This window comes from Furipterus horrens, unplaced genomic scaffold (assembly GCF_987537825.1).
Source record: "Furipterus horrens unplaced genomic scaffold, mFurHor1.1.pri manual_scaffold_3, whole genome shotgun sequence".
Classification (NCBI taxonomy): Eukaryota; Metazoa; Chordata; class Mammalia; order Chiroptera; family Furipteridae; genus Furipterus; species Furipterus horrens.
The window spans coordinates 191,281,974-191,296,367 of record NW_028327173.1 but is presented as its reverse complement, the minus strand read 5'-3'; the positions used below and the strand labels follow the sequence as shown (position 1 = coordinate 191,296,367).

At 40.7% G+C, this 14,394-nt stretch overlaps 1 protein-coding gene across 11 annotated transcripts in view; it reads right to left on the bottom strand.

The window, feature by feature from the left end:
- The window catches only part of TTLL5 (tubulin tyrosine ligase like 5), a 257,546-nt gene that overhangs the window by 196,945 nt on the left and 46,207 nt on the right, over window positions 1–14,394 (bottom strand). For all 11 annotated transcript variants that reach the window (XR_016509864.1, XM_090271203.1, XM_090271204.1 and 8 more), the window contains 4 exons: window positions 13,405–13,496; window positions 12,621–12,728; window positions 2,419–2,500; window positions 807–868 (listed from right to left, as the gene is read on the bottom strand). Coding sequence is in view for 10 of the 11 variants with exons in the window: in XM_090271203.1 (XP_090127329.1) it covers window positions 807–868; window positions 2,419–2,500; window positions 12,621–12,728; window positions 13,405–13,496 (344 nt within the window). In the remaining variant the exon portion in view is untranslated. The remainder of the gene's footprint in view (window positions 1–806; window positions 869–2,418; window positions 2,501–12,620; window positions 12,729–13,404; window positions 13,497–14,394) is intronic.

Sequence of the window (14,394 nt, the reverse complement as noted above, 5' to 3'; positions counted from 1 at the left end):
GAAGGAGACTTGACTTGGGGTGGTGAACACACAACACAACATACAGAGGACGTATTCTAGAATTGCACCTATGTAATTTTATTCACCAATGTCACCCCAATAAATTCAACTTTAAAAAGTTGACAACAACAACAAAAAGTTATGTGGCCTTTTTATGGCTTTGGGTTAATTTCACTTATATCCTAGAAGGAAGCAAATTCCCACCCAAGGAGAATTAGAGTACCTAAGTTTTACAGCTGGCACACCAAGCACGGGTTCATTTCAAATGTATTTTATTATGAGTTTTTAGAGTACTTAAAAAAACAACAAACCCACAACATACCTACCTGACTGCCCATCTCCATTTCAAAGTTTTGGCTTATCTACTCAAAAAGGGTTCTCTTCCTTGAACTGCTTCAGTTACAACGACTTCAGTTATAACTTCTACAGAAGAGCATGCTGACACCAGTACAGACCGTCTAGCAAAAATTGAGCCAGCCTCCTTTGTAACAAAGCTTCTTCAGTGGGTTTCACTGTCCCGGCTCAGAGAAAAATACACTTTCTCCAGATTTTTGCTTAATTCTCTTCCTCAGCTCATAATTCCTATGCCCAGGAATTAGGTCTCAGCCCTAGTTGCGGTTCAACCTCAGGACAGGATGGAGCCAGGGGCAGTAGAAACACATAAACACTTCCCTGAAAATATAATTTTTTAGTACAAAACATCCAGCATGGCTTAGGAACTGCCAATTGGCAACACCTATAGAGCCTGACAAAATGGATGCTCTGGGTAACTTTTATGTGCATTTTCAGAGAACACCACTACTCACCTACAACGGTGAACATATCTGAAATCATACTGGCTTTAATCTTTAGGTCCAGAGGTGCATCACTAACAGAACAGAGGAAGAAAAGAGCAATCGGTAATTTTATAGGTTAACATGATAGCTGACCCTAACAGGCCCCAATATAGTAAAACTTCCAAATGTCAGTCAGCAGCAACATATAAAGCACATCAAATCCATGGGGGAAGAAAAAAAAAGAAATCTGGCAAAAATACTAGAAATAAAAGTTCAGTGTTAAACTCATCTTCTGTAAGGCAGGCCCAGCACCAAGGCATTGATTCCCTGACATGCAATCTTTTTATTCCAGAAGGTCTTATGCAATTCAAATTTTGCATAAGTCAAGAATACTGATTCATTTTCATTGTGGATTTTAGAAGTTCAGACTTAATATGCTCTTTTACTAGTGTGTGCATCATTCAAATTATTATTTACTGATGCAATAATCAGATCATGTTTGCATGCAAAAGAAGAAACTTTGGCTATCTCAGTACTTTTTTTAAGGCTGCGTTTTCTGTTCTAAATCAACCTTCTTATGCTTACAGGCTTGCAAATGAGGGTGAAAAAATACAAGTTATACCAAAATATCACCAGATGATGCAGCAGGAATCCACATGGAAACAGAAACAACACAGACTGCGAGCTGGAGGCCTCCCCGTGGCAGTGACTGCCATGTTGGCTGCGGTGCTGAAGTGTTTCTCCACGAACCAGATTACTCTGGCTGCTGGACCCAACACTTCATTCTGGGGATCTCTAACCTTGCTGGGCACTCTGATAGAAGCCGACCGCACAAAAGTGTAGCACAACATTTGAAGCATCTAGCTCCCCACCTTACTATTGGGATGAAGCCAAACTCCTACCCCACAAAGTAGTCCATCTGTCTTTATTTGATTACTTGGCATTTTGCCAGCATTGCACATCCTTAAAAATGTAGCACCTGGGTGGTCTCTGGAATAAATCTCCAGGGTTCTCTAGCTGTTTAGAGAAGCATATAGCTAATAGAAACTCTGGCTGTAGCTGTGGCTATAAGTAAAATCTTCTCTGGTATTGAAAAATTTGCTTCCTTCCTTCTTCTGAATAATAGATAGGTTAAAATTTGCTTTTAAGTGTTTGAAGTTTTTAGACTTTAATCTTGGGTAGATATCAGGACACGAACAGAGTAAAAGGACCAGCTGTTAGCTACATTACCCTAGGCCTAGCTCTATATCTTTATAGTATATGTGGATTTGAGTCTGTATAAACCTTTCATAATAAAGGAAATATAATACCACATGCATTTCTTTAGCCCTAGCAGAGTTCCTACAAAGTTAAAAGAGAGAAAAAGAATGAGAGAACTGGAGATAAAACTTAATGCAAGAAGCATCCCTTAAAAGCCCAATAGCACAGTAAACAGAGCACAAACTGACTAGTAAGATAGGGATCCACGGTTGCCATATGGACTTTGACAACTTACCACAACTCTTCCAAATTTAGAAATTCTAGACACCTCTATCTAGTAATTAGGGAAAGAAATATCCTAGACAAATGATTGGGGGAAAAGTGTTCAAGTGCTATTCACTAGAGATTTCTTCTTTTCTAGTAAATGGAACAGACTACTTACCAAGCCAAAGAAGGGGAGAGATTCACTTCCAACAACCATGGCTTCAGAGTAGAATCTATGAGCACGTCAAAGCCATAGAGTTCTAGAAATACAATATAACACAATACACAAGATCATTTTCCATGTCACAATCAAACAAAGATCTGGAAGATTCAATCCAACTCCCATTAGAGGCCTAGAAACTTGCTGATATCAGTAATAAGTGAAAGTAAAAGCAGAGAATCTTTCAAGGTCAAGAGAAACTAAACAAGGTCTAGAGATAATAAGAAAACAATGGTATAAAATTCCACTGTTTTTATCATCTTTACTCTATTGACATTCTTGAGTCCTACATAGAAAGTAGCATGATTCTATAGGTTAACAAGTGTGATTCTGCTGTGCTGTGGGTAAAACCAGTTGGGCAAAGCAATGCCATAACTGCATCCAAATCAATGTTGTTTTGGGCTTGTTGTGGACTGTCCCCCACCACTGCCCCACCACACTGAAAAAAGAACAATCTACTGAAGACATCTCTCAAGATCCTTCCATCACATTCTCTTAAACTAAGATCTTGCTTTTGCAACCTAGTCAAGAAGATGTCTAAGTGTAAAATATATTTATTCTCTCCCCTCCCCTATAGTCTCAATTTCCCTTTGAAGATAAAACATAAAACACACTGGCCCCACACAGGAAGACAGAAGAGCAAGGAGAGGGCCAGTGGCCCAGAGCAGGACTGTGAGAGCCAGCTTGCACCACTGCCAGGAGGGAGCCAGAGCCCAAACTTCCACAGCTTCTGGATCCTTTACTAATTCTCTTCCCTAACCCCCCAACTGCTGCAAAGAGCAAAGCAAGAACCATGAGCAGAATTTTCTCCCAGAATGTAGGGATGAGAGGCTAACCTTGGAACTTCAGTTGGCAACCTTCACTCTCATTATTATTATTATTATATTATTATTATTATTATTAATGAGACCCTCTCCACAGTCCTCCTTGGTATTCCTATATAGAATACGTCAGACTTGTAGAAGTCCCACTCGTTCCCGAACATCTCCCTCTGCTCCTCACACACACTGTACCTTCTTTCTAGGAGAAGACATTGGCTTCCTCCTTACAGTTCAGCCAGTGGTCACAGATCTCGGCTCATACCCATAAAACACCACCAGGGATTTTCCAGAAGTTCATTTTGAAACAAATTTCTTTATTGTAAGAAGGATTTTCCCATTTCTCAATCTTCTCAAAAACGTTAAAAGAGAAAAAAATGCAGGCTTCTGAAAAGATGGCGCCAACGCCTCCCCTCTAGCACACAGGGAGCCGACGTAATACCAAGGATCCCAGAAAGGGATTCCAGGCCCCTGGGTTCTCCTCGTGACTCTACCATTGATTCACTGTGGAACAGGAAAATCGTTCCCCTGATACTTCTTCAGCATCCTTTGCTTTTCCCTCAGGTTCTCTGCTAACCACCGTTTGCCAATACTCGTATGTTCGGTAAAGCTATACCCTATTTATGCAATAAGGATCAGGCAGACCTTCACATTCACATCTTCTCTTGGGAAGAGTTTCCGTGAGTGAGTTGGTTTCCATAGTACTTATTTAGGATTCCATTTAACTGGTAAAAATAATCACAAACTATAAGAGTCTTGAGTTGGGATTCATTTTAACGTAAGTACATAAAAATCACATATTATCCATATTTTAAAATGTAAAGGAAAGAAAGGTCCTTCCCCTATCTTCTTTTAGCAACAAATTATAGCTTTTATGGCCAGTGCATTCTTCTGAATATTTTAACTAACCTTCGTTCATCCACAGAATATTCCCCTTCTAATCTGAGAAAATTTTGTGATATGGCGCTAAATAAGGCATTTAAAAGGAAAACCCTAACTGCAAAATCTACAAGTCCATATTAATATCACACAAGCAAGAGAGAACAGAATATGAGTCTGATACAAGAAAAACAACATTCTCTTCAGTTTGTAAAAGCTGAAGCACAGGATTCAACTGTTTCATAAAGCAGTAATACTATCGATAATAGTATAAGGAACAGACTGAGAATAAGGACGGATCAACATATTCATCAAGTCTGCAGAATCAGCCACAAATGAAGACAAACTAAAATCAGAATCACAATCAATTAGACCCACTATTTCAACTCCTCACTTTTAAGTTTAAGTAGCCAACACGTTTACATAACTATTTCCCAAATTAAGAGGCAAATTCCAAGAATCTCAGTTGAAAGGCTGAGAGCCAGCATTCTGGGAAGAAAAAAAAACATGACCCAAAGAGAGAAAACACCCTCTACAGTGACAACTTAATTTTTATACAGGTGAATAAAACCCACCAGCGCTAAACAATGTCATAATCAGCTTTGAGTCTAACTACACGTGTACACGTACCAGGCTTGGATCTACTATACTTTAAGAGTGGGATAAGCATGTGATAGTATTACAACATGGTGCAAAGCCCAGCTCAGCTAAGAGGCTGGAATTGGGGGAAAGAAATGGGGTGAAAAGGTAGCATTTGTATCAGGTTTCTCTCTTAGAATAATCATCTCAGCTTAAGAAAAATAATGTGGGTCCTTAGCAGGCTACTAGAGTCCTGATAACCCTTTTCACTTATGATTGGTCTTTTCTGTGGACATTGAAGGTTTTAAAAGGTAAGCAGTAGCTTGTACCAAGAATACTAAACTGCCTCACCTTTTAACGTTGTCTGTTTTAGCAGCAGTGTCTAGAATTTGAAGAACTCTGTATACAGGGTGAGCTCTCCCAGTGTTCCTGTCATGAAGGGCTGCAGGCAAGCTGGGCTTTCCCAGTTCTGAGCCACTTTGTTTCTTCCACTGTGTTGTCTTCATTGTGACAGGACAGTAAGTGTTCTCAAAGGACTGTTGCTACCACCTCAATCAACAATGTTTCCTCAGAAGCTTTTCCTTGATGAGAAATACTTCCTTCACCCCCCAATCACTTGAAAGTTATCCCAGTGAATGGTAAGCAGCAGCATGGCTCCACTTCCTGCTTTACACTAGCACCCTTACCTCCCGATTTCTTTAATGCGGCTCCTGGAAAAAGCAATCTACCCTTAGCTGCCTCCGCTTTCTTAATGCCTATTCACTTCCCAACCCATACGAAATTGCTTCTGCTCCTGCTCTCTAATAATTGCCTCTTTTCACCACGACCCCCAAAGACCACCTTACTGCTAAGCCCAAGCATCCGAAACTGTTGCCTGCCCCTTCCTTATTGGAACTTTCCTGTCCCTTGGTTCCAGAGCACCGCCCTCTGCTGACTCCCCTCCTCCTTCCTCTCCTTCATTTTCATTCCTTCTCTTCTGCCCAGCTATTCACTCGTAGGTTTGCTCAGGGTGGCTTCCTCAGGTCTCTTTCCTCCTCAATTCTACTTCTCTTCTTGGGTGATCCCATGTATTCTCATGGCTATAATTAATATTTGATGATGATATTCAGACCTACATCTTTAGCCAAGTGTCTCCTGGACACCAAATCCATAATTCCAACTGCCTTCTGGACAACGTCCCTAGAATATCCCACAGGTACTCAACACTCGAAAAAAGATAACTTGTTATCTTTCCCCCAAACCTGTTTGGCTTCCCATATTCTTCACCTTGGAAAACGGTAACCCCATCCATCAGTCTCCAAAGCTGGAAACACTCTTTACCACCTCCCAAAACCAACACAATACCAGATCTTGTCTCTCTTTATTTCTCTTTAATCCAACCTTCTATATATATTTTTAAGGTATAATTTACATTAAAAAATGGGCAGACCTTAAGAATATAATTTGAGGAGTTCTTATAATTGGATACATCCATGTAACCCACACTTTATCAATCACACAGAAAACATCCATCACACCAGAAAGGTCCCTCATGTTCCATCCTTGTAAACATCCTGCCTCCCCTGTCACATCCCCAATCACTACACTTATTTCTTCCACCACAGGTTAGTTTTGCCTATTCTAAAGTTTCATATAAATAGAAGCATGCTGTATACGCCCTTTTGAGTGTGGCTTCTTTCATTTAGCATACAATAAAACTCACACTTTAAAATTGTATATTTAATGAGTTTTGCCAAATGTATACAGTTGTTTAACCAACACCACAATCAAGACATAAAACAATTCTGTCATAAATGTTTCCTTGTGCCCATCTGTAATCAATCCTCACTCCTTACCCACCAGCATCCACTGGTCTGATTTCTTTTTCCAAAAAGTCAAATGATTGGAATCATACAGCGTTTACCCTTTTGAGAGTGGCTTCTTTCACTTCACATTTTGCTTTTGAGAGTTATCTATGTTATTATATGTGTCAGTCATATAGTTCATTCCTTTTACTACTGAGTAGTATTCCATTTTATAGACATATCACAGTTTATTTATCCATTCAACAGATGATGGGCATCCGTGTTGCTTTCAATCTTTAGTAATTATGAATAAAGCTACCAAAAACATTCGTGCACAGGTATCTGTGAGAACATATGGTTTCATTTTTCTTGGGTAAATACCTGTGACTGGGATTGCTGGGTCACATGGTAAGGATATATTATCACTGCATACCTCTTACCTATGAATGATAGCCCTAGCACTGGTCTCTCCCCACTGAAGTGCATTCTCTACAAGGCCATCAGAATGACCTTTCTAAGGCACATATCTAACAGATATGGCAGTGATTGTCAGCAACAGAGTGATTGTCAGCCACAGATACTGATGTCAGGTTGGTTCCTGGAGGATTAAGAACTAGTCACTTCTAGTACGTTGAACAGATTCCCTTTACTGTAGTTCTATCATTCCAAGCTTTGGGTCAAATCATGATACAGGTTAAAGAAAATAATAGTAATCCTATGGCTCCCCTGCTCAAAAAACTCCAGTGGCTGTCTGATTTCTACCGGATGAATTTAAGCACATTGGGCCTTCACAACTGGGCCCCAATCTATTTCCCTAACCCTGCCACCCATCATAGGCAGTCTACATCTAGTCATGATGAACTGACCACTTCAAAAAATGCCCCATCCTGTCATGACATAGTCCTGCTACAAGGAATGGCTTTCCCTGGCTCCCCTGGGCACAGCTGGTAACTCTCATGTGTTCTCAGGGTACTTGAGTCACTCCGCTACCTGTGCTGCCATGTCTCTCCTCCCCATCCCCCAGGTGCAGGGGCCATGTCCCTTTCATCATTATGCACCAAACAGTTTGCACCATAAGAACATAAGAAGCAATCAAGAAATACAGGGGAATAAAAGGAAAGAGAAAAAGAAAGAAAGAAAATTTGAAGTCAAAAACACTGTACTATTTTTGAGAAAGACAAAATTAATTTGCAGGTACTCTTCCCAAATAATCCTGATCACAAGACTTGAAATATTCATTATAAGGCCACCAACCATAAAGAAAATAAAAGAAATTCATATTAAGATTTTGACATACTAAGGAAAAACTTGATAAAAGATGATCTAGGAAGGGCGGGGGATAAGATTTGATACAGAAAATAATAATGCATCCAAGACCTAAAAGATGACTACATAAGCCACACCACTGATTTTGGAAACAATCCAATAACCCTCCCCAGAAAGAAAGTCCCAGCTGAAGCTGTAATCCCTGAGGCTGTGGAAAGTGCTGACATTAGCCAGTACTCGCTGTCAGTCAAATGCTATTGTATAAAGGAAATTCTTTTCACCTTGGCTTTAGATTTGAGTTGAAAATCTAAGGAGGAAATCTTTATCTGGGGTCCAGAAGGAGAATTTAGAAAAAAGCAGATCAAGGTCCCACAGGAAAATGAACTAAATAAAAGAAAAAGCCCAGAGCCAATTTGTTAACTAGTCCAATAAATCAGTATGGTATCTGGCTACCATATGTAAAGGTAGATTTGAAGGAGTAGCTAGGGCTCAGTACTGTTGATTAGAGCAGAAAGAGCGCCCTTTTTCAGGCCTGATATCCTAGAAAGGATGAGAGCATTTTTCCTGAGACTCAGTTACAGGAGAGCAGAAGGAGAATCCAGGATATGGGGAGTATCACAAGTGGCTGGACACATCAGAACTTGTCTTTATGTGGGTGGAGAAAGAGCTAGGAAGACCTGCCTCTCCACTGTGGCTTTGCCGTTTATTAACTACATCACCTAGGGCCAATTATTTAACTTCTCTGAATCTTTTTCTCCTTGTCTATTAACATGAGTGATCAATACAAACTGTAAAGAGAACTAAAGGAAGAAACCAATGAAGAGTGCCTGACCAACAGTAGGTACTCCCTACTTAGTCCCTTCCCATCTAACTAGGAGCATGGGATGAACCAGAAAAGAAGACTAGCTCAAAAAGTGAACTCTTTGGTGACTTTCATTATTTGGTGGGTGTTGTTGGGCAGGCAGTTTACACTGTTGGGGAATGCACACTGCCCACTTTCATTCCTTTAACAAAGATGTATGGACGTTCTCCCTTTAAGAATGTCAGCGTACTCTGTGGCATGGTCTAGAACAACAGCAATGAAAGGCCAAACCAGCATTCATCCAACAAAGGGAGGCATACTGAGCATGGTTTGTCCAGAGCAAAGATGTCACCGGTCTCTGACCTAAACAAAGCCAGGCTCATCAATTTCACAAGTGGCATGACGGCTGGTTCACATGATTCCAGGCTGGAGAGGAACAAGGTCACAGCCTGTCGCTCCAGCCGTCTTCTCACACATAAATAAAACCACTTGTCAGCAGCAGCATCTTTAGAAAACAGCTAACATCCTGTTGGTTTTGGCTGTTTTTGTCCAACTGGTCAAAAAAGCTAGCTCATAGCCAGCTATCTCACAGTGCCAATTTCCTAAGCATATTTAAAGAGTTGCTGTTTAAGCATGTATTTCACATAATGCCACGTTTTCACAATCTTTTTTTAAAAAAGATTTTATTTATTTTATTTTTAGAGAGAGAGGAAGGGAAAGAGAAAGAGAGGGAGAGAAATATCGATTAGTTGCTTCTTGTAAGTGCCCCAACCAGGGAACCAAGCCCGCAACCCAGGCATGTGCCCTGACTGGGAATTGAACCCGTGACCTTTTGTTTGGTGGGGCCATGCCCTTCTGAGCCCAACAGGTCAGAGCTTTTTCACAATCTTGAAGGCAGTAAAAATTAGATTGTCAAAAATCTGTTTTATTGGGAGAGGCATCAAAAGTTCTATAAACTAAGAGATCTATGATCAAGATGACGTGATTGCCAAAATCTATCTTCCAAGCCCTTTCTCCAAGCTGAGTCTCTTTCATTCAAGTCCTTTCACTCACTAACTCTAGAACATGAAGAGTATCAATTTGTCAGAATCTCAATTTCTTTATACAGACTAATTATTCTCTGACGTCCTTTCCAGATGTCCAAATCTATGAAAAAAATATTAAATGGCTAAGTTTTGGGTAGTTCTTGATGGTTTCTAAGTCCACATTTAAATACTAACAATACAATGCAGGTACATGTATATATCGTCCCATGTAAAATTTGCTTTGACAAGAACAAACTCTTATAATCTATGCCTTGCACACAGCAGAAGCTGAAACAAACAAGCAAAAAAGCTCAATGCATAAATAAACAAATGAATGGGAATACCGAAGGTATCTGGAAACAGAGTTGGACATTAGAGATGGGAGGGTGAGAAAGCAATTACAGGACAGCAACACCTAAATAGTAATGGGTGCTCCTGGCAAGGATCCGGACTGTGGAAGGGCAGAAACAGCAACCAAAAGAGTATAGTGAACTCCATTGCTGGACTGCTGGCTTCCCCTAAAAGCACCAATGTTCCATTCAAGCCAAATTCTCTGGGAAGCTCTCAAGTCCTGTTTACTCTAAAACAAATGAAAATGAAAAGAAAAGAAATGAAATGAAACCAGCTTATTCCTTGTAACTTAAACCCCAGGGGGAGGGTATGAATCAGTGGGAGGCAAAGAGATTCACACAAATATACACACGTTTACAAAATCACATCTGATGGGGGGAGATTAACGAAGCACACAAAATCCCAGGGCTGACAGGAAGTGGAATTAGAACCACAAAAGCCAAGAAGACAGTCAACAACTTAAAAAACTCCAGATGCACTCAGTTTATTAAAACTGAACACGAACAGGGGCTGGGAGGAAGGAGTCCCATGGCCAATGTCATGAACCCAGGGGTATTTCACTGAATCGGAGAAAGACACGTCTTATGTCACATCAGAACTGCAACTGTCGTAAAAGTTTAAGAAATTCTTAAGCTTCCAAAAGGCAATCAAACAAAACAAAATAGAAAAGCTTGCGATGATTTCTAGAACAAAGGTTTTTACATCAAGAAATTTACCCTCACATAAGAGCCAAGTAGATGTGGAAATAAAAACTTTTATTGATTTATTTTTAATCTAGTAAGGTATTTGAAGTTGGAGTTATATTCCCCACGCCCCCTCCTCAAACAGTTCACAATGATTCTAAGAGCTCTAGACCCCTACCAAGCCAGATTTTTTGTGAAGCCTACTGCCAGGCCACCAAGAGGCCACTGAAACAAGTACAAATCAGTCACTCAACAAGTATTTCTTAAACATCCTCTACCAGCAAAAAATGCTATGGTTGGGAGGGGCAGAATCAAAGAGCTTCTGGTCCAGTGTGGGGACAGACACATAAATGGGTACCAGACAACATGCAGGGACCACCGCAGATTATGAACAGAGCACTGGGGGTGGGGAAGCTAACTCTGAATGGAAAACTTAGGAAAAACTTCCCCAAAGAAGTGATACTTGCCTTCATCTTGGAAGATGTCATAATCTGCTAGGTAAACTAACTTGAGAAAAGTATTTCAGACACAGGATAAAGCAGGCACAAAGGCAAAGGGTTAGGAAAGGATCTGGAGGTCCAGGGAGATGGTGAAAGGTTTGCTTTGGCAGAAATACAGCAAGGGGGCAGGGCGGACAGTGACTACTAAGAATCCACAAAGGTAAGCTCAGAGACTACTGGGGAGGTATATGTGTGAACAAAACACCACAATACAATAGGACAGGAGTATATTGGAACAAGTACACAAGAGCATGGGAGAGGAGACACAACAGGGCACTCTATTAGACAAGGATTCCTAAAGGATGCAATGTCAACTGAGCCTTAGAATATGCAAGTCAGACAGAAGGAGAATTTCCTAACCAAGAGTAGAACTTACACAGAGTTACAAAGCCATGGAGTAATCAGTGGTCTAGTTGGATTATAAGGTATAAGAGGAGAAATAGAATTCTAGAGAAGTCAGCTAGGGTCAGGTCCTTAAAAGCTTGAAGTTATATCAAGTTTCTGTTTATGACTAAAACTAAGAAGCCATTTAGGGTTTTAGAAGACATGAACATATTTGCATTTAAAAAAGATATCACACTCTCCTCTTTTTGTATATACTTTTATGTCCTGGTCTATTTACCATCTTCTATTCAGTCTTAACACTTTGCTTTGTTTAGTGTCACTAAAGTACAAATTGTTATAATAATCCATTAAAGAGATCAAGAACTATAATGTCTAGTTATTAAAAAAACAAAAAAATTGAGTACTACTTTAATTATCCCCCCATCAATGACCCTCGTGTGTTTTACAAACAAAGTCTAACATCTGCTGAAAGGCTATGTGACTTTACTGGCAGTCAGTAATGAGTTCACATCCACAGAGGAAGCAAACACTATCGTCACAGCTAGTGGGTCAGTGGGCAGCAGGCTTCCTGATCCACTAATTGTGGACTGTCTATTCCTTCTCTGTCTGTGCAATGAGGGAGTTAGGAGTGGCAGAGAAGAGGAAGAGAGGCGGAAGAGGAAGAAAATAAAGAAGAGGAGGGGAGAGGGAGGAACCCACTAGAGAGAAGACTAAAACAAAAAGGAGTCATCGGAAAATGGAAGAAAGCACATACTGGTACCAGCCAGAGCTCCTTGGAACAGTTCCCAATCTGGCTGCCAAAGAGCTCTGGAATATATTTGTTAGAGCTGGATTCCTGTACATTCTGTGGCAGATTTTTTCTGATTGCGTTCTGACAAAGAGACCCATACTTTAGTTCCAATCCCTGCTTCCCACACAGAAGGCTAGTCAGTTCTCAGGGGACCTCCAGCTAAGCTCACCACTGGCCTCTCTGTAGGATCGTCACATGAGCTTAGAAGAAATAAAAATCCACCACAAACCTTACTCCTGTATCCTTTAGAATCACTAAACCTCTCTACCCCAGGGTTCCATCCCAACTTCCCAGGCCCCTTTTCCACAAAACACTTGACACTTCTTGAGTCTCCTTACCAAAACAACTGCTGCGGTGAGGAACAAAGGTCTTACAGGCTGTAGCAATCGCTAGTTCAGCTGAGATTACAGTCTTAATAATCAGGTCTTCGACATGGGCCATCAACGCTACAAAAAAAGAAGAAACACTACAATGCATGGATTAGAAAGACTGGATTCCAACACCATGTAATGTAAAAGCATGTGTGCCCATTCAGAAAAGTCTCTACGTGGCGGGCTTGCAAATGGGTGCCATGGGAGAAGGCACAGCTGTGAACAGAGCAACACAAAAGCTGACCTCCTCTGACAAAGGACACAGAATGAACAAGCCACCTTACTCCTCTCTCTTCTACGACCCTTCCCTTTGTGGACTGACAGGCCTTGTGGCACAGTTCCCGGTTCTGCTCAATGCTCAGCGCTGGTGTCCGTTTTGATCGCAAGCCCTCGACACACACTCGACACTGTCCACTCTCCGATTTAGCAACATGAATGAGAGAGGGTAACTTAGAAAAATCTGAACTCAGGGTCAATACGGAGAAAAATTATTCAAAAAGCTGACAGTATTTTAGTCAGCAGTTCAACATTCACAAAGGATACATTCACTGAAGATTAAAAGGAAAAGCTATGCCTTTCAAACTAGAAACAAGAAAGGAGACTTCGTAGGTCATGGAAAGCTTTTTCTCCGTCTCATAAAGAGCAGGAAAAATTGACATCAAGAATGGGTTAGAATTAGAGAGAATGACCGCTGCTGAGAAACAATGGTCAAGTTATACAAAATCAAAAAGAAAACAGGCCTGGTACTCACCAGCTGTATCTCTGCCTTCTTGTTTCAGATACCTAAGCATAGCACTCATGCTCCATTTGTTCCCATAATCCTCCACTTCTGGATCATCACAACTAAGATAAAATAATGGAGCAAGGTCACATATGCAAGTAGGCCTGGCTGTAGAAACTTTTTTGTTTTTACAAATAGCTTTCTTGTCCTTTTAAATCTTTAGAAAATCATTCCCTTTACTGACTTTCACCTCACCCACTATTTCTTAAACCTTTTTTGTCATTCAAGGTCTGTCCATAAAGTATCCAGCCATGTACTATGAAAAAGAGACATTTCTTGAAGAAGATACAAGATCCAAGAAATATTGTGCATAGGATAATGACGCCTTAGTCCTCTTCAAAGTAGACATCTTGGGACCTCACACAGTTCTCCCAATTGCCATCAGCTGCCTCATCGTATTTTCCTGAATTTTATCAATGGTCTGAAATCTCTTTCCTTTCAAAAGTGATTTCAGTTTTGGGAAAAGCCAGAAGTCGTAGGGGCCAAATCTGGGCTGTAGCAGATCTGAGTCACCTGGGTGATTTGATTTTTGCCAAAACACTGCATGAGACGTGATGCATGAGCGGGTGTGTTGTTGTGGTAAAGCTGCCAGTCACCCATTGCCCACAGCTGTGGACTTCTGAATCATCTGAATAGTTACCCCAGAGAAATGTTCAAGCTTAACACAAAATTTGATGCAGATTTGTTGCTCTCCTTGCTCAAGTCATTTTGAATGCAATGGCCACACAGTACACATGCTCACTCAACGGTGTCTACCACCCCCACTGACTAGTACAGTGAAGTTAGTATTGTTCGTGCATATGTATTCCATTCTACTCTCCTCGACTACCAGGTTACCCGGATGTTGGTCAAACCGCTCTCGTTATATTAACAATAGCTGGTCTTTTTCCAGACAGACTTCATATATATCCCTTTATACCAGCTTCTACCACTGAAATGAAAATGCATATAGCTTGCTTT